The 20181-nt window shown below is 45.3% G+C and overlaps 2 protein-coding genes across 5 annotated transcripts; both read right to left on the bottom strand.

Annotated features, from left to right (window-relative positions):
* Positions 1-246: 246 nt before the first annotated feature.
* On the bottom strand, positions 247-4875 carry LOC307098781 (E3 ubiquitin-protein ligase RNF4-like). Of its 3 annotated transcripts, none has more exons than XM_079769823.1 (3): positions 4620-4875; positions 2075-2156; positions 247-1914 (listed from the first exon to the last, which is right to left on the bottom strand). In XM_079769823.1, exon 3 carries the CDS (start codon positions 1678-1680, stop codon positions 1111-1113), a length of 570 nt encoding a protein of 189 aa, XP_079625949.1. In that variant the 5' UTR covers positions 1681-1914; positions 2075-2156; positions 4620-4875; the 3' UTR covers positions 247-1110. The 3 variants fall into 3 exon arrangements, with proteins under 3 accessions (XP_079625949.1, XP_079625950.1, XP_079625951.1); XM_079769824.1 differs by lacking the exon at positions 4620-4875 and adding an exon at positions 4439-4607; XM_079769825.1 differs by lacking the exon at positions 2075-2156.
* Positions 4876-12350: 7475 nt separating this feature from the next.
* B2M (beta-2-microglobulin) lies at positions 12351-18841 on the bottom strand. 2 transcript variants are annotated; one of them, XM_079769257.1, is made up of 4 exons: positions 18696-18841; positions 14246-14521; positions 13666-13693; positions 12351-12671 (listed from the first exon to the last, which is right to left on the bottom strand). In XM_079769257.1, the coding sequence occupies exons 1-3, from the start codon at positions 18760-18762 to the stop codon at positions 13680-13682; spliced, it is 357 nt and encodes a 118-aa protein (XP_079625383.1). In that variant the 5' UTR covers positions 18763-18841; the 3' UTR covers positions 12351-12671; positions 13666-13679. The 2 variants fall into 2 exon arrangements, with proteins under 2 accessions (XP_079625383.1, XP_079625382.1); XM_079769256.1 differs by lacking the exons at positions 12351-12671; positions 13666-13693 and having other exon boundaries at positions 14199-14521.
* Positions 18842-20181: the final 1340 nt, after the last annotated feature.

Below are 20181 nucleotides of genomic sequence, written 5' to 3'. Positions count from 1 at the left end.
CTCCGTGGAAGAAAGCAACACTGCTACCACCATTGTAAGTAAGGAACTTTACTGCACATTTCATTCTGAAGGAAAAGGAAAGAGCACCATGGAAATCACGCCCTCTCCAATTCTAAGTGCAAGCTGAATTGTGCTAAATGGTTCTCTGCAAAAGGAACAAGAGCTAGTGTGTGTGTGTTTGGGGTGGGGAGGGGAGGAGGTCTTCCCAAGGCCTGTGACCTAGCCTGCTGGGCCTAGCAGGCTGCTGGAGCAGTTGGGATGGTGAGGCAGTGATGTGCTTGTTCAGAGAAGCATGTCAACTTGTTGATCAGCTCATCAGTGTGGTAGAAGGCAGGCATTCCTGTAAAGCGAGGGTGAAGGCAGCCCCTCTCTGGCTTGGCAGGTCAGAGAGCACAGAACCACAACTCTAGATTTCAGTGTGCCTAGGCAACTCCCCAGGTCAGCTTTGAAAGCCACTAGTCCCAGCAGGACCTGGTGCCTGCCCATGGTAATACCCGACTCCACCCTGTTGGTTGGACAGGAAGGACTGACTTCCTTCCATTCAGTGGAATCAGGAAATCCAGAGAAACCCAGAGACAGCATCCTGCCTAGTCCATTAATTAAAATAAGGGCTCGATTGCTCTAAACAAGACCCAGTATAATAGTTGCTGAAACAAAAATAAAGTTTATTTATTTGTCTCATAAAAGTCCAAACTCATATTTGTGGCTCTGGTTTTCGGAGTTGTCAGTCTCCCAGCTTCCTTCCATCTACTTGCTCTACCGTCTCTAGGATGTTGCTCTTATTTACATGATCCAAAATGCCCACATGTGACCAGTTAAAAATTGATTACTATGAGAAAAAAAAAAGGGAAAATTGCTTTGAGGACAACCACCAGTCTCTGATTCACTATAGCAACAAAAGTCCAGGCCTGCAGCATGAAGCCAAAGGAATAAAAAAGCAGTTTCGTCATTTGTGAGCAATAAAAGAGTTTTCATACACTCCAGAGAACAATTTTTAAAATCAGGCTTTTGGAGCTCAGAGCATTGGATACCAACAATTCCATAGTTTCTGCACAAGGACATGGAAAAATCCAGTCAGGGGGTTGTCTATCCTGAGCAACACAGCACACGTTATATATAAATGCGGTGGTACTGATGGCGGTCAATTTTTTTCAAACAAACTGGGCAACTTTTAGTATTTCTAAGGAAAGTGCAGAGGCACCGACTACAGAAGATGTGGCCACAGTCTGTAGAATAGATGTGTCGTCTACTCAGTTCAATCTCCAAGTACCCATCCATACAAATCCGGCACTGGATATAACCAGGTAGTGTGCACCTAAAAGTTTCTTTTTCCAGGCCATTATGGTAAGCACTGTTGGTCACATATATATCTCTGTCTCTCATCACCCCCTTCTTTTCACTGCTCACCACACAGATGCCAGTTTGTCCTTGCAATGGCCTTTTGTTTCTCCTTGGCCTCCTCCTTTCCTCAGTAATCACAACAGTGTCATGGTCAGTTAGGTCAATCACTGCAGGTTCTAGAGAGTCAGAGGTGAGGTCAACCACTTCCTCAATTTCTCTGAGTTCTATCAGTTCCGATTCCAAGACCATCTCAGGAGTTGGGCCTCCTCCCCCAGCTGTACAAAATTCTCGAGCTTGTCTAGAATTCACCACACTACCATCGCATGTACTTGCATTCATTGTGCTTTTTGGACCCAGACCTCTGTTTACAGTGAATGTTAAAAGTCCTCAGTGTCTCACAGATGATGGTCAGTCACTCTCGGACTTACATAAGAATTTAAAGTCCAGATTTTCGAGTCTATCTGAACACTGATTCTGGTTCCAGTCCTGGCTCCACCGCCACAACTGCTGTGCTCCCACGGGGGCGAGGGGGTATGAATCTTCTGGGAGCCCCTTATAAAACTGAATTTTTAACTGAAAAATGAGAAAAAAGTAAGCTTTATTAATATTTAAAATAAGATTGTTAGTGGTATAAAATGTATAGATATATAACAAACATGCATATCAAACATTTTTGATAGTTATGCACCCTCCTTATTCCATGACCTGATGGTAGGGGGAGAAGGGCACTTACAGGAAGAGAAGCACACAATCATAAACACCAAGAAAGGGTCACGACTTCACTCAAGATCCATTAGGAGGAATTCCAGGATACACTGTAAAAATGGAGAGACCAAAAAGTTCTGTGCATATTTGAGCTTCTAATAGCAACTAAGAAATGAACTATTGAGTTCATGTACAAAAGCTTCATCTTGCCCAGAATTCTCTTTCTAACAGAGGCACAAGTGGAGTTTTGGCCCAGATTCTGTTCTAGGAAAGAGGGGATGGAGTTCAAGCACTCATCACAGAGAGTTTGGTTTGAGTCTACTCTCTGTGGCTTTTGGGTATGTGACCTAGAAGGTTCAAGTTCTCAAAACTTTATGAAAGCTCTATAAATTATTTTGTAATTTTAAAATAATGTATCATTAGTCATTAAGGAAATGCAAATAAAAGCCATAATGAGATACCATTTCACAGTGAGTAGGATGGCAATAATATAAAAGATAATAAGTGTTGGCAAGGATACAGAAAAATTGGAACTCCCATACACTGCTGATGGGAATGTAAAATGGTGTGACAGCTTTGAAAAACAGTTTGGAAGTTCCTCAAATGTTAAACATAGAGTTACCAGATGACCCAGCAATTCCACTCCGAGGTTTATACCCAAGAGAATTGAAAGTGTAGGTTCACATGGAAAACTTGTATATGAATATTGACAACAGCATTATTCATAATAATGGAAAGTGGAAACAACTCAAATGCCCATTAACTGATGAATGAATAAGCAAAATGTGGCATATCCAGAAATGGAGAATTATTTAACACAAAAAGGAATAAAGTGCTGATACTTGCTATAGTATGGATGACCTTTGAAAACTTCATATTAAGTGACAAGTCAATCACAAAGACTACTTACTGTATGCTTCCATTTATATGAAATGTCAATAATAGGCAAATCCATGGGGAGAAATGGGAGTGACTGCTAATGGATGTAGGGTTTCTTTTGGGGGTGATGTAAATGTTCTAAAATTGAGGTGATGGGCCCTAGCTAGGTGGCTCAGTTGGTTGGAGTGTCCTCCCATACACCAAAAGGTTGCGGGCGTATATGGGAGGCAACCAATCGATGTTTTTCTCTCACATGGATGTTTCTCTCTCTCTCCCCCTTCCTCTTTTTCTGAAAAACAAAAACAAATCAATAAAATTGAAGTGATGGTTACACAACATTGTGAATATATTAAAACCCACCGGATTATATACTTATATAGGTAAATTGTATAGTTTGTGAATTATATCTCAATAAGGCTTTTGCCAAAATAAACACATAAGCTGTCATAGAAATGTTATACAAAACAGCTGACACAATCTGGATTGAGACACAAGTCTTAGAGCCTGGTTGAGGAAGTGTGGAGCTCGAGAGGAAAATGGGGTGAGCCCAGAAGAGGGTGCAGTGCTCAGCGCTCCATCAGATGCACTGACATACTTACCTAGGCAATACTTTTCTTGGACCCCACAGACACCTGCCTCTCACAGGATCACTACCCTTGTGGATGAAAAGGGGCCACATACTAAGCCTGACAAGCCCAGGGAAGGCCTGCATGGCAGCCTTACAAACTCAACGGCCTAAAGTAACCACATAGGATGGTCTGAAATTAACAATTTTTAACTAAAAGCAGTTTGTGGCAGATAGTCACGTTCTAGGCTAGAATCTTCCCTGACAAAAGTCAATCTTTACCTTCATTAAACCTGTCTATTGCCTTTTTGCATCTTCCATAACATTCCTTTGGAATGGCAGGGTAAGGTCCGGGTTTCCAGACCCCTCAGGGCACAGCCAGTGCACCAGGGCGGGAGGCCACAAATCCTCTCATTGTTATTGTGATCACGTTCATTGCAGACAGTTAACTGTCCTTGCCCACCTATGTAAAGATGTGTCTATCATTTTACTTATAATCCAATCCCAGAGGTTCCCCCCCCACACACACACACACACCTTGCTTTCTCCTACCTCCCTAATCTATCACCAATGGATTTCATGTAACCCACTTAAGCCTCCTCTTTTGATTGCAATGTATAAAACAAGATGCAAAACTGCCATTCTCTGGACCATTTTCTCAATTTGTAGAGATTTTGCTTCTCAGCAATTGTTGACAGTTTGGCTCAAATAAACTCACAAACATTCTTTAGAGGTTTGAATGTTTCTTATGCTGACACTCTCAACCACCTATGTATTTGCCTTTCGGGACGCACCTGCCTCTCTCCCTTCTCATGCGCCCAGGGAAAGCGAACCCTCTGGGAGCAGGCTGGGCAGCCCCGGAAAGCATGCCCACCACCCCCAACCCCACTCACGGACCCAGCGGCTCATCAAAAACCCATATATTTTGTGCTGTTCCTCTCCCCCTACCCGGGTAGCTGTCCAGCCGAGTGACACATTCCGGCCTCTCCGTGGCTTCCTAGTCGGATCCCGGAAGGAGCCTGAATAGGCTGGACCTGGGCGGGGATGACCGGAGTCATGGGGCCAGGAAGAACCGACAGGTAAAGAGAGAGAAGCAGAGGGAGAGGATGACGCGGGAGGAGGTACCCACCTTGACCGCGCCCAGCTGGCAGCAGTGCCCAGCGAAGAACAGAGCTCGAGTCGCCGAGCGAGGAGTCGCGGCATTTATTCCCACCCACCGGGCGGCCGAAGGCACCGGGGTGTTCCCCCTTTAACTCGCTATCTTAGTTTTTCAACGGCCCAATCAAAACTCGAGCCCGGTGTGTTCGTCGCTGGTCTCTGGGCAAAAAGTGCTGTTGTAGGTTAGAAAACGGGACTTTCCAGCCCTTAGTTTCCGGTTTCTCCAAAGTCTCTTGCTTTCTGAGAAAAGGGAAGGGCGGGGTTGTTGTGTTCCGGGGTTGTTCCCGCCTCCTCTTTACCCTAGTCATTAGATCAGCAACTCTAGAAGGGTGGTTGTCAATTAAGGCAATATGTTTCTTAAAGAGAAATTTGGTAAATTAATGACTTTTCGTTGTTTCAATAATGGGGTCACTGCAGGTATTTAGAGGCTGAAGGACCGGAGTCCCACCCTACACACACACACACACACACATACACACACACACACACAAATGTATGAAACACCTGCTTATAATCTGGGCTTTACAATCACATGTAAAAACATGTTTGATTTTTCAATTATTTTAATTTATTCCTTGAATATTTATCGACTACTATGCCAGGCCCATACACACTGAATTTTTCAGAAATGCAACTATCAAGTTTTGTATGTTGTTCAAGTTTTTTTTTAATATATATTTATATATTTTGTTGATTTTTTACAGAGAGGAAGGGAGAGTGATAGAGAGTTAGGAACATCAATCAGCTGCCTCCTGCACATACTCCCCACTGAGTATGTGCCCGCAACCAAGGTACATGCCCTTGACCAGAATCGAACCTGGGACCCTTGAGTCCGCAGGCTGATGCTCTATCCACTAAGCCAAACCTGTTAGGGCTATTGTTCAAGTTTTAAAGCTATTCACCATTCAGAGAATCACACCACAACCAGCAATACCATATCTGAATCTGAGCCATCAATATAGTGCAACTTTCAGTCTTCAATGTCATGGTTCTGTTAACCAAAGAAGAGATTTAGACTATAATAAGAAACAAAAAGCACTTATTTGAGCAAAGGATTGCAATCCAAGAGATATAGATTCATATAGCAACTCAAACTGCACTTTGGAGAGAACAAAGAAAGGCAGGGTCCATAAAGGCAAAAACCACAAAATGCAAATGAATGATTGCTGGCTAGGTTCACAGGGATTGGCTAGTTCCAGTATGCAAATGACAGAGACAGAAAGTCCAAGTAGCAGTTGTTTCAAGATGTTTATGACTTGCTAACCTAAAAATAAAAGGCCTTTCATAGTGAGTGGCAACAAGCATATCTTTGAGATTAAAAAAAATAAATAAACAGTCAGGAGGCCCTGATTCAGGCAGAAATCCAAATAGTGCTCCAATTAAGAGAACAAAGGCAACCCTGGCCAGTGTGGCTCAGTTGGTTGAGTGTTGTCTCCTACACTGTTGTCCGAGGGTTCAATTCCCAGTCAGGGCACATGTCCAAGTTGTGGGTTTTATCCCCAATTGGGGTGCATGCAGGAGGCAGCAGATCAATATTTCTCTCTCCCACACCTTTCCTCTCTCTCTAAAATCAAATTTTTTTAAAGTGAAACTTCTCTCTGTATAACTGATTTCTCAATAAAAGCCTTTAAAAGAAAGAAAAGAAAGAAAAACCATTTTCAGAAATCCTGAGACTGCCAAAAAAGAGCTCTGCCTACAGATTTAACCTTTGGAGGAATTGTCCAGAGTGAGGACCATCTTTTACTTAAAGCCCCTGAGGGAAAGGAATTCCATCAGAGCAATTTGTGGGGTTTTCTTTCCCACCAGTTAAGCACCAAGAAGTTTTCCCTTGTATCTATCTCCTTGCTGTGGTTTTAGATTATTTTACATTCTAGTGAGCTGTGAAAATGAAGAACCACTGAAAGTTAAAGCAGTTACCTAGAGCTTTACATTTTACAGTGCCCTTCTTACCACCTTCCCCTTGTCAGAACATCCCTGGTAGAGTGCCTGGCATAGAATAGAATTCCATATTTACTGAACAAATGATTAAATGAATAAATATTATGATGTAGGCATAATTATCCCATTTTATGGATACGGTGATGAAGAGTCAAGCCAGGAGTATGACTTTTCTCATTCCTTTTGTGGAATTAGAATTCAAACTCACGTCTGAGTTCCGCGGCATTCACACTTTAATGCTAGCCCCTTAGAAACTAGGAACTTTTTAAAAATTTTTTTCTTTATTGATTACGGTGTTACATGTGTGTCCTTATTCCCCCATTACCCCCCCACTCATGCCCTCACCCCCCTGTTATCTGTGTCCATTGACTAGGCCTATATGCATGCATACAAGTCCTTTAGTTGATCTCTCTCCCCTACCCCCACCCTCCCCCACCCTCCCCCTGAGGTTCAATGGTCCAATCGATGTTCCTCTGTCTCTGGATCTATTTTTTTAAAATATATTTTATTGATTTTTTACAGAGAGGAAGAGAGAGGGATAGAGAGTTAGAAACATCGATGAGAGAGAAACCTCGATCAGCTGCCTCTTGCACACCCCCTACTGGGGATGTGCCCGCAACCAAGGTACATGCCCTTGACTGGAATCGAGCCTGGGACCCTTGAGTCCGCAGGCCGACGCTCTATCCACTGAGCCAAACCGGTTTTGGCTGGATCTATTTTTGTTCATCAGTTTATGTTGTTCATTATCCTATCTAATAAAAGAATAATATGCAAATTAACCATCACTCTGCTACACCCACAAGCCATGCCCAGCAGCCACGCCCACCAGCCAATCAGGAGCAAATATGCAAATAAACCCAACCAAGATGGCTACGGACACAGAGAGTAGAAGGGAGGCTTGGGTTTCCCTGGCAATGGAGGAAGTCAAGCTTTCCACCTGCCCTTGCCGGCCTAGGCCTCCACTCAAGGCTACAAAGTTTCAATGATAGAAGCTAAATAAATCCAAACAGAAATGGCGGCAGCCATGGAGCTGGAAAGAGCAGGAGGCTAGGGTTGCCCCCAGCAATGGAGAAAGCCAAGCTTTCCACACACCCTGGCAGGCCCAGGCCTCTGCTTAAGGCTACAAAGTTTCAATTATAGAAGATACATAAGTCTCAACAGAAATGGCTGCTGCCACGGAGCAAGCAGAAGGCTTGACTCCACTAAAGGCTACAAAGTTTCAATTGTAGAAGATAAATAAACCCCAGATACCAGGGTCTCCACTTGGGTCGCCAGGGGGCGTGGCCGGCCTGCAAACCACCACAGGCCCCTCACCCAGGCTGCCCCATGCCCCAAGGGAACCCACACCCTGTTCCAGGACATCCTTCAGGGCAAACCAGCCGGCCCCCACCTGTGCACCAGGCCTCTATCCTATCAAATAAAAGAGTAATATGCAGATTGACCGTCACTCCAACACACAAGATGGCTGCCCCCATGTGGTCAAAGATCCTGCCCCCCTGTGGACACAAGATGGCCACCACAAGATGGCCAGCAGGGGAGGGCAGTTGGGAGGGACCCAGGCCTGCAGGGGAGAGCAGTTAGGGTAGACCAGGCCTGCAGGGGAGGGCAGTTAGGGGTGACCAGGCCTGCAGGGGAGGGCAGTTAGGGGCAAGCAGGCTGGCAGGGGAGCAGTTAGGCATCAATCAGGCTGGCAGCAGAGTGGTTAGGGGGTGATTAGGCTGGCAGGCAGAAGCGGTTAGGGGCAATCAGGAAGGCAGGCAGGCAAGCAGTTGGGAGCCAGCAGTCCTGGATTGTGAGAAGGATGTCCGACTGCCCGTTTAGGCCTGATCCCATGCAGTCGGCCATCCCTCGAGGGGTCCCAGATTGGAGAGGGTGCAGGCTGGGCTGAGGGACACACACACACACCCCCCCCCCCCAGTGCACGAATTTCATGCACCGGGCCTCTAGTATTCCATAAATGAGTGAAATCATGTGATATTTATCTTTCTCTGCCGGGCTTATTTCACTTAGCATAATGCTCTCCCATTCCATCCAAGCTGTTGCAAATGGTAAGAACTTCTTTTTTTACCGAGAAACTAGGAACTTTTAACAGAAGTTTGGGATGGCATGTGTTGTGGGCTCAGCAGATGTTACTATCAGAGAATGTTAACAGGAAACTCACAGTAGCAGACTGATCCCATCAGCAGCTTTTTTATATTTTGCTGCCAACAACTAGCACCTGCACATTATCTCTAGCCCTTCAGATGACCCTCAGGCACTGAAGTGAACTGGAAATACCTGAGAGTTTTACATTTCACCCACTTCACACTCCTGGGCAGCTTGTAGCCTAAGACAGGAAAACCCAGCTCCTTTGCTTCGAGGCAGAACAAACTCTGAGGTTCATTCTTTGTTCTAGACCTCACCCTGAGAACAGGCTGAGTGTGGGACTTCTGGAATCACACCCTCACTTGGCTTCTTCCCATTCCGTACCCTTTATCCCCCACCCCCTTATTGGTTTCTCCTGCAAGCCCTTTCTCAGTAAGTCACTTGCATCCGAATCCTTGGCTCAGGGTCTACTTCTGTGAGAACTCTACCTGAGACGCTCACTGACTCTCCAGGGGTTTGCACACTTGCCATCTGTTTCCTAGCTACGGACACATAGGAAACCACTTCAGATAGCACTATGGCATTGTGTGTCATCAAGTCCTCTCAAGCCGAAACCGGTTTAGCTCAGTGGATAGAGCAGCGGTCTGCGGACTGGGGGGTCCCAGGTTCGATTCCGGTCAAGGGCATGTACATTGGTTGCAGGCACATCCCCGGTGGGGGGGTGTGCAGGAGGCAGCTGATCGATGTTTCTCTCTCATTGATGTTTCTAGCTCTCTATCCCTCTCCCTTCCTCTCTGTAAATAATCAATTAAAAATATTTAAAAAAAAAAAAAAGAGAGTCCTCTCAGTTTTTCTAAGAGAAAACAAAAAGAGGAAGTGGCCCATGGAGAAAGGGGGAGCCTGGACATCATCAGTTAGGCGTGAGCGCTACAGAGATAAAAATATCTCTTCAGTTTCATCTGGAAGGTCATCCGGAAGGATGTATTATGCTTTTATTATTATAGATTAGCCAAATAATTCTTCAAATAATCAATTTGCTTCAAGCTGAGAAACAGCTTGCCTTCTGCCTGGGAGAGTCTTATGGTTTCCAGCCTCCTTCCATTTGGCCAGGCCATGGTAGGTGATGATTGGCTCAGCTCCCACATTTCCCAGTACATAGAAGGGCAGAACATGGGCCACACTGGCTTAAGGTAGGAGCCTGTACTATTTCACCATCACTCCTCCACTCCCAACCCTCCCCCAATCCCTTCCCCCATACACACACACAGGAAAATGCCAGCTGATAGTCAGCCAAATGGCTTTTAGCAAATTAATTTCCTAACAGACTAGTCAGCTTCCTTTGTTTACCCTTCTCCTTGAGTAACCACTAACAGTAATTTAGGTCATGACTTTACAGATGTGTATGATACAAATATATAATTCATGACATTTTTCTAGAAATTACTTTTTTATTTCAGCAATATAGCATGGTTATTCTTCTATGTCAGTATGTAAGGTCTAACTATTATCAACATTGAGATTTTTGTTTAATTTGTGTTGCACAATTGTATTTAATGAGAATAGTTAAGCCCCAATATTCCTCCTCTCTGATCAGTTTCTGGTTCTGAAATGGGCAAGTAAGGCATAGTCCAGAGGAGTATTACATGGGACCATTAGCCAGCAAACAAGCTTTTCACAAAATAGTTCTGTTGAATGACATGGAACAGGAAGTCCTTTATAATTTAACTCAACGGGTCTCAACCTTGGCTACACATTAGAACCATCTAGAGATTTTTTTAAAACCCACAATATTGTGAAAACTTATGTCCACACAAAAGCCTGCACATGATATTTGTATCATCCTTATTCCTAATTGCCAAATTTTGGAACCATTATGTTCTTCATTAGTTGAATGGATAAATGGACTGAGGTACACCCAGACAATGGCATATTATTTAACACTAAAAAAGTAATGCACTATCAAGTCATGAAAAGACATGAATGAACCATAAATGCACATTACTAACTGAGAGAAGCCAATTTGAAAAGGCTACATACTGCATGAGTCCAACTATATGACATTCTGGATAAGGCAAAACTGAGGAGGGTAACAAGATCAATGGTTGCTGCAAGTTGGGGGGCGGGGGCGAGAAGGAGGAATGAATGTTGGGAGCACAGAGGATGTTTAGGACTGTGAAATACTCTGTATAATACCATAATGATGGATGCATGTCATTATACACTTGTCCAAACCCATAGGGCATACAACACACCAAGAGTGAACCAAAATGTAAACTATGCCTTTGGTGCTAATGATGTCAATGTAGGGTCATCAGCTGTAACAAATGCACCACTCTGGTCAGGGATGTTGATAATGGGGGAGGCTGCAATTGGTGGGGGAGCAGGGAATATATGGGAAATCTCTGCACCTTCCTCTCAATTTTGCGATTTTCCTAAAACTGCTCTAAAAACATAAGGACTTAAATTAAGATAATAATAATACTGTTGTCTGTCTGGGCTCCACCCTTAGAGACTGGTTTAGTTGCTCTGGATTGGAACCTAGAAAGCTGGGGGGTTTTTTAATAGACTCTATTTTTTAGAGCTGGTATGTGTGTGCTTTTTTAAAATATGTTTTTATTAATTTCAGAGAGGAAGGGGAGGGAGAGAGAAACATCAGTGATGAGAATCATTGATAGGCTGCCTCCTACATGTCCCCTACTGGGGATGGAGCCCTCAACCCGGGTGTGTTCCCTGACTGGGAATTGAATCATGACCACAAGTTCATAGGTCGACACCCAACCACTGAGCTGTACTGGCCAGGCAAGAGCTGGTATGTTTTAAGAAGTACCACAGATGATTCTACTGTGCATCAGGGGTGAATAGTTATTGGTCTAAGTCACCCTTCAATTTTCTCAGCTAGGTTCCTACAAATCTTCCCTCAGGTATCCTTGCTCCGCTGTTTGAAATAACCCACACCTGTAATACCTCTATACATCTCATAATTTTCCCCCCTGCCTGACCACCCCAGGCCCCACTCACCAACAGGGAGAACCACTTTCCATCAAGTCTCAGCTCCAGCAAATAAATGGCTTCCCTAACACCTACCTAAAGTTTTTTGTTGTTCCCTGAACACACTTTCCTATGACCTAGTTCTTTGGGCTTACCTATGCTACCTATACTCTTCATCAGGATGCATTAATTGTTTGAGTGCATGTCTGCCACTCCACTAAACTGAGCAATTTGAGAGTAGTGTTGTGTTTTGTTCATCTTGTCAATAGCTAACTGAAATTTTTTGTCAAATAAAAAAATGCACCAAGATGGTCATCATGTATAAACTATGCCTTGAAATTGAAAAATCTAGTATTTTTCATTCCAAGTTTATCTACTGCTTGCTAAAATATGAAATTCTCCAGAAACTCTTGTTCCCATCTCCTCAGTTCTTGGCCCAGGGAACAGAACTCTGGCTAAAAGATGGAAGCCTAGTCTTTAGCAGACAGGTGTGTCCCTCTGACTAAGTCATTTAATTTCTCTGGGATCCTGTTCCTCTTCTGTAAAATGCACATCACTGAGGCCCCTTCCTCCGTGAACCAAACCCTATAGAACAGGGGTTTACACTCTTCTTCAAGTGACACTTGAAGATTGTTTCCCTGTTGGAAACAAAAGGGTAAGAGAAGGAGAGATGTATAAGAAACTGAACACATCAAGTTATTATAGTTTTATTTAATGAAGCAAAAATATCAAAATGTCTGAAACATAGATTAGAGGTAAATTTTCTATGAAAATTCTTTCATAATGGTAATCTTGAACATAAGCATTGTCCCCTCCCAAGCTGCCAGCAACCTGCTGCAGATTGGTCAACTAGGAAGACATAAAACCCAAAGTAAAATTATAAAGATTACATTTGCGTTAAGCTCAATGTTACCCCTTAATTTGTGTTCATAAAGCATAATAACGTATATGCATTAAAAAGAAAACAGAATTTTGAATTAGTTGGATCCAAATGAGGCAGGCATCTTCAAACCTGAGGGGAGACGGAGTAAAGTCTTGTTAGCAAGTATACTTATTTTGTTTGGATTACAGACCACACCACCCAACTTGTCTAACTTTTGCTGTGTACATCACCATCTGTAAAGGAAGTAGCTGCAGACAATTTTGCAGACCCATTACAAAGAGCATTTCCCTGCAGTTTATTCCATTGGTTCTCCCACAACCCAAGAGAAAGGAATTGCTGGCATTACAGTTCAGATTCTGGCTCTACCATTCAGCTACCGTGTGACTCTGGTCAGGTCACCCAGCTTCTTTAATGCTCTCTAGAATTAATTTCCCTGTCCTAAAATATAACAGGAAATTTGAAGAGGCTTTCTACTCTGTCCAAAGAGGCAGAGAAGTCCAGTTCCTCCCTCTTTCATGCTGCTGGAGCTCCTTGTAGTTACATCCATTTTAGTATTTATATCGCGTTATAACCATGTTTCTATTTCTCTCCTCTATTGGACTGGGAGCCTCTAGAAGGCAAACACAGTGCCCACAGCTAGGGCTCAACAGGAGATTGAAGGAATGGGACATCTTCAGAACCATGCCACTCCTCCCTTCTGATAAAATAATAATGCAACTGCTATGCAAGGGAAGAGAAAGGTTCATTTTTGAAGGCTCAGAGATATTCCATGTGGAAATGGCAGGGAAAAAAAAGAGCAAACCCTTGCAGGTGGTGTGGGTAACCAGCTGCCTCTATCCTGTCACACCACATCAGCAGCTCCCCTGACTTCCTTTAGAGGGCCAGTGACGCGGGCAGAGCCACAGCGGGGGCCACACACCTCCCTCATGCCACTCCACCGGAAAAGGGAATGTGACCCTGCAGGATTCTTCTCTGCCTGCTGAAATGCTACCCCAATGAATGTCCTCCATATACGAAGGGTTATCATATTAGAGCTACCTGGAAATAGTCCCCGGGATAATGGAACAAAACAAAACAAAACAAGAAAGCTTTTTTTTTTTTTTTTTTTAAGTTAGAAACCTACCTCCATGATGCTGGTTACTTGTCCTTGTCTATGAAAAAGAAAATGGGGAAAGAAAAAGGAAAACAGTAAGTTTTACTTTTAAAATACTATGTACTAACAAACGTCTGGCAGAAAAGCCTGCTGTCCTTAACCATGAGTACCTTGTTTAGAACGACCTAGTTGAACCCAACTCTGCCTACTTAGCCTAGATCCCACCCCAGTCAGAGAGCTGGAGGAGTCCGGGATTGCGGGACTTACAAAGGCCCGTGCTCCCCTGAGACTCTTGTTGGTCCTAAGTACCCACGAGGCTGTCAGGAAAGCCTAAGGAAGCCAGTGGGTAAGAAATGTTGGAAAGGAGTATACATTTGTGCAAGTGCTGTTGCTGATCCTTAATTGCTGATCCGTACTGTTGCCTCAGGAAAACTGCCATTTCCAGGGCCATGCTGTGCAGGGGTGTCTCAGAAGGTGCCATGTATGAGAGCTTTAATACTATTTCCTGACAATCCCAGTATGCATTTTTTTAAAATATCAAAGCAGCCTTATGCTGTGTCTCTATTCAGACACAACTGTCAGCAGCTAAGGAAAGAACGTGAAAACTTACCCCATTTAACTTTCATGGGCTCAGGAAGAGTAACGTGCTTCACAACGCAGCTGTACTCAGCGCCTGCATTGGGAGTGAAGTTTGCGTGCACCAGAAGATAGAAAGACCAGTCCTTGCTGAAAGACAGGTCTGACCTCTCCACTGGCATCTTCTCATCATTCTTCATCAAGTCAATTTCAATCTCAGGAGGATGGAACCCAGACACATAGCAGTTCAGGAAATTTGGTTTTCCATTCTCTGGTGGATGCCGCGAGTAAACCTGGATCCTCGGTTTCCCTGAGGAACATGCGGGAAAGACAAATGAAAATTGCATAGCCTGGCACTTGGGGCTACCTTGGTCAAAAGCTAGATCAGGCACCGAGTGTTTAAATTTGATCATCCATTCTCCCAGTTCCATTTCCACTTTTCCAAAAGGCTACCTCCATTTTGAGGGATAAACTTTGACCTAGTATCTTTCCCACAGAATTCCCCTACACATGCCTTTTTGGCTTTTTCTAGCAGATTTCTAATAATATCTTCTGTCACTGGAAATTGTGCCAAAACTTTAAGAACCTTTCTGTGGAGGCTCCCAAGAACATTTTTTAAAATATGAAAATGAATATTTAATCAAAATGAGAAAATAAATCATAACAACTAACAATTTTGTTGTTGTTAATCCTCACCCGAGGATATTTTTCCGTTGATTTTTAGGGAGAGTAGAAGAGAGAGGGAAAGACAGAGAGAAACATCAATGTGAGAGAAACACATCGACTGGTTGCCTCCTGCCTGAGCCCCGAACCAGGCCCCAGGCTGTGGAGGAGCCTGCAACCAAGGTACATTCAAACCCGGCACTTTTCCGTCTGCAGGCTGAGGCTCTATCCACTGAGCCAAACCGGCGAGGGCACAAATAGCAATTTTGAAAAGGTGACGCATAGAAACGCCGATCCCAAAATCCAGAAAGGGTAATACATTATTTTTATCAATTTGTTGCCTAATAGTGCTTGAGAGCACTTTTAAAAAATATTTCTTTATTGATTTCAGAGAGGAAAGGAGAGGGAGAGAGAGAGAAACATCAATGATGAGGGAATTATTGATCGGCTGCCTCCTGCACGCCCCCTACTGGGGATCGAGCCGGCACCCCAGGCATCTGCCCTTGACCGGAATCAAACCCTTCAGCTCGCAGGCCGACACTCTATCCACTGAGCCAAACCAGCTAGGGCTAGAGCACATTTTTTTTTTTTTACTGTATTATCTATGATCACTTTTTTATCTGACAATTATTTCTATGGCTTCTTAGCACCCATAAAATTCCTTAACACGTCACTCAAAAGTCTACATGATTTGGCCCTAACCTACTTTTCAAACTTCATTTTTCACTTCACACACCCTTCATAGTATCCACATCAAAAAACTCATGTTACATTGTTCTGTTTTTATTCCTGCTCCTGCCTAGATCGACACCCATCTGACTTCTCTATGTGTAGTGTCTAGTTAAGTGGCTCTGTAAATGGCAGATGCTCTGTAAATGGCAGATGTTATTATTACTAGTTGCTCAGCTTACTAAAAGAGTCAACCCAAAGTATGTTTTTACAAAACACAACCACTACATCCTGCCCAGAGTTTATATACCAAGCCCCTATCTGCTTTTGTACCTGATTTCATGGGCTACAAGGTTTATATGCCGACAGAAGCTGGCAAATAGCTTAAATGAGTGAGAACAACAGGAAACCATGGCTGAGTTAGAAAACAGGATAGGGTGAGGACTCTGGCAAATGGGGGAGAACATACTCGCCATTATGACCAAGTAGAGCAATGCATGAAAATGGGGTTTGCATTTTAATCAGCACCCTGAAATGATTTCTATAGCTAGCTGGGTTCAAAATACATTGCATAATGCTACAGAACAGTGGTTTCCAAAAGGGGATGCATGGCCAGACCATCCCTGGAGGTGCAGAAATAAAATATAAACTCTATTTCTGTATTTTTCATCCAAATGAAGAGAAGTGTTCTGCTACTAAATATACAGACTGACACTAATGCATGTGTATAACTAAAATATACATGGCCCTGGCTGGTGTGGCTCAGTTGGTTGAGCGTCACCTAGGCACCCAGAGATTGTTCGTTGATTCCTGGTCAGGGCACATGCCGGGGTTGCAGGCTCAGTCCCTGGTAGGGGGCGTTCAGGAGGCACTCGATCAATGTTTCTCTCTCACATTGATGTTTTTCTCCCTCTCCCTTCCTCTGTCTCTAAAAAATCAATAAAAATACTTAAAAAAAAATAAAATACATATACATTCAGGGTTCATGATTACTGCAGAACAGCTGCTCCTCCGGGTCCAGAAGGTGGTGGGGAAGAGGAGAAGTACCAGGCCACTCTGACCATATGTATCTGCCTAGAAACACTCTATCATCGAGGGAAAGGTCACCAGGAAAGAAAATATCAAAAGCCCGTAAGAGCTCTAGCTGGTTTGGCTCAGTGGATAGAGCGTCAGCCCTCGGACTGAAGGGTCCTAAGTTCAATTTCGGTCAAGGGCACATGCCCGAGTTGCAGGCTCAATCCCCAGTAGGGGGCGTGTGGGAGGCGCCGATCAATGATTCTCTTTCATCATTAATGTTTCTTACTGATGTTTCTATCTCTCCCTTCCACTCTGAAGTCAATACAAATATATTAAAAAGATGAAAATTACACAAGAGCTGGACTGAGGTATGCTAAATGAAGCCCTGGTTTATTTCCATAAAGTTAAAAGTGAAGATAAATCAAAATGCTCTTTGTATTTGAGCTTCTAATACTTAGAATATAATAAAAGCAAGGTTCATCGGGCCTGGAATTCTCACTTTGAGGGAACTAGGTAAGGTTTTGCAAAATCATCTTGAAAATCTCTTTTAAGAAGAGGGCCAATATCAGCCAGGCCGGGATTTGAATCTGGACCCAGCCTCTTATTGAAAAATTAATTTATGCCAACAGTGAAGCAAAAAAAACCCTCACATGGAACAGAGCAGAAACTTAACCCCCAGAGGCAATCACCATTACCTAGGTCTTGTGTATCTTGCAGAAATGATCTACACAGGCCATACATTAGTTTGGAAATTTTCAAATCAAAAATTTTTTAAATATCAGCTTGTTATTTTTTCAAAAGGCTTCTACAGTCAGCAGCAAATATCGTTAATAGTGACGACAGACATCATGCTTTATTTTGTAAGTAAATTACAAACTAAATACATTTTTCTCATGATCAAAAGACCACGTTTCACAAAGGCCTTTATGAGGGGAAAATGAGGGGGTCCAGTACTTTACAAGGTATTCGGATCGGGCTCAATGTCCGGGTGTCCCCGGTAGACAGCTGGGTAGCCACTCCGATGGCCCTTATCACTGGTTTTACAGCCTCTATGACTATCTAACTTTGGCTTTTTCAAAACTGAAAGTAGAAGCTGAGTTAGGTCATCTTGGAAAGAACCAGGCAAGGAGCCAAAGAGAGGGCCTTCTGGAACAACGAAAAGGCAGCAGGGGCCCCGGGCCGCCCCGCCGGACAACCTCACACCTAAAGGAGGCTACAGCCCAGAGGCTGACCCCTCGGCGTGACACTCCAGTCAGGGGGGACGGTCCTCCATTAGTTCCCGGTGTCTCAGTTCCTTCCACTCCAGTCGCCTCAGTTTCCTCCCCTGTGAAGCGCTAATAACCTTCCTACTTTCATCGTAGATGCACTGAGACTTAAGTGACACAGAGCACACAGCGTCCCCCCCCCCCCCACACACACACACACACACACGGTGAGTCAAAAACGGGCAGCTCGTGTGATAATAAAAAGCGACGTGTAATGGGAACGAGTGATTTCACGACGTGAGAGCGCTCTGCCGCCTCCAAGCATCCGCCAGACGCCCGCTGCGGACCTCCCGCCCGGCTCTGCCTCCGCGTTTCTGGGAAAGTGCGAAGGGACAGGTGAGCCGGGCAGGCGCCAGGAGGAAGCCGCAGCCCAGCGGTGCCCAGCGGTGCCCAGCGGTGCCCAGCGGTGCCCAGCGGAGCAGGGCGGCCGGGGGCTGCTTTGCCCCGCGTGCCTCCCCCCGAATGTCAGCCCCCACCCGTCCACAGCCCCGGCTCCACCACGGGACCAGCCCGCCCGCCTTCCGCTCCAGCGGCGCCCGCCCGGGGAGCAGGAGGTCCGGGGAAGAGCGGCAGCGAACCCCTCCCTCCCCGGGGTCGCTGAGACGCTTACCAACACTGTGTCCCTGCCTACCCGGCCCCCCGGCGTGCCAGGGGTCTCCCCCGGGGCCCCCAGCCACCCTCCACCCCCGCTCTCAGAGAAAGAACAAGAAAGCTGGAGTCCTGGGCGCGCACCCACCCCGCTCCCCCTCCCCCCGCCCGCCCCGTCCCACGGCCAGAAAACAGCCCAGGGGGGACCGGGGTGGTGCAGAGAGCGTGCCCGAGCGGGAGAGGAAGGGCCCGCCGAGGAGGCACGGCGGAGAGGGCACTCACGCTGTTCGGCTTCCAGGCCCGACAGACAGAGCAGCCCGAGCAGGACCAGGGCCACCGGGAGAGCCATGGCCACCACGGGAGCGGAGCGCGAGGAAGTGAGGGCGCGACCTCGCGTCTCGGCTTATAAGCCTCGGGTGGACCGCCAATCAGAAGCCCGCCCGTCACCAGTTTCCTAGCTAGAGGTGCTGGACCAGGTTAGGAAAGGGACTTCGCATTTTCAGTTTCATTTTCCTATAAAAGCCTCGTGATGCGCGGAAGAAGGCATGGATTGGACGGGGTGGGTTCGCTGTCTGCAAAAGGGCGCCCTCCGGTCTTGGGTGCGCCGCGAGCCTGGGGCGCTGGCCGCCCCGTCCTAGAACTTTGGCCGGGGCCGCACCTTGGTCCGGTGCCCTCGCCTTCCGAAGCAGCCCGAGAGGCTGGTCACTTGCTTACCATACTCAACCAGTTAGGCGCCTGGTCCCTGCGGTTTTCATTTGAAGAAAAAAATAAAATAAAATAAAGGAAGCCCAGAAAGATTAAGTGCGTGGCTAGAGGAGGAACGGAGCCGGGCAGGGCAAGAGCTAGGGTTTATCATTACAGCCTGGAATACACTGTAGGGTTCGGGATGTGCGGGGCAAGGAAAATAGTCCAGGAACCTCGAGGAGCTCAGAGAACTGTTGGGAGTGGAGGAGGACCTTCTGACTTCCTGAATCCCTTCAGGGAATGGTTTCTTTTTGCAAAGCTCCTTGCCACGGAATTTTCTGTATCTTCCCGTTGCTGTTTAGGTGATTTTCTTTTTTGTTGTTGTTGTTGCTTTGTGGGGGAAACGACCACTGATAGTAACTACTTTGAACTTGAGAGTGTAACAGACCTCTTTAGGTGCCTTAGAATGGTGCGGTAAACTGAATGAGTGAATGGACTAAGCAGAGAGGGAGCGGAGACCTTTATAAACTCTGGGCGGTAGGAGTTACCTCGTTCATTTTGATGGAGAGGGAAAACAGAGGCTAAGAGACTGATCCCATTGGCATTCGTGCTCCCAACCCTTAGAAGATGAAGGGCATGGCAATTTTGGTGAGAATTTAAATTGCTCCCAGCCAAAGAGGTTGAACCTACCGATTTTGAGAGCGAGACTATTTTAGACAGATTCTTTAAGAAAACCCACACTCCTGAGCTAACAGACAAAAAGATGCTGCCAGCAAACGGCTGCTGAGTCCCCTGGTCCTTCTCCTGGTGCAGCAGTGAGAAGAGGAAGTGAACCGTGCGGGTGGGGAGGGGCAGAGGCCTGGGAAACCACCTCGGGTTTTCAGTTGAAGGACGTTGGTTTGTGCTTCCCCAAAAGCACAGACGAATTTCTTCTTGATTTCTTCCACAGATTTTTAGACCTTTTAATAATCCCTGTTGTGGAAGCCATGGCTAAACTAGAAAAAGTCGAATATTCTCCACAAACCTAATGAAACGAGTTAATACACGGAGAACCTCACACAGTTCCTAACAAATAACGATATGT

Source organism: Cnephaeus nilssonii (genome assembly GCF_951640355.1).
Source record: "Cnephaeus nilssonii genome assembly, chromosome: 4".
In the NCBI taxonomy this organism is placed as follows: Eukaryota; Metazoa; Chordata; class Mammalia; order Chiroptera; family Vespertilionidae; genus Cnephaeus; species Cnephaeus nilssonii.
The sequence above is the reverse complement of the archived record's forward strand: the minus strand, read 5'-3'. Positions and strand labels throughout refer to the sequence as shown.

Bases quoted from the DNA above. Each gene is read 5' to 3' on its own strand.
- B2M (XM_079769256.1), bottom strand. From the start codon at position 18,762: ATGGCTCTCCCGGTGGCCCTGGTCCTGCTCGGGCTGCTCTGTCTGTCG. The intron at 14,522-18,695 runs GTGAGTGCCCTC...CATGTTCCTCAG, and splicing joins GGGCCTGGAAGCCGAACAGC to GGAAACCGAGGATCCAGGTT.
- LOC307098781 (XM_079769823.1), bottom strand. From the start codon at position 1,680: ATGAATGCAAGTACATGCGATGGTAGTGTGGTGAATTCTAGACAAGCT.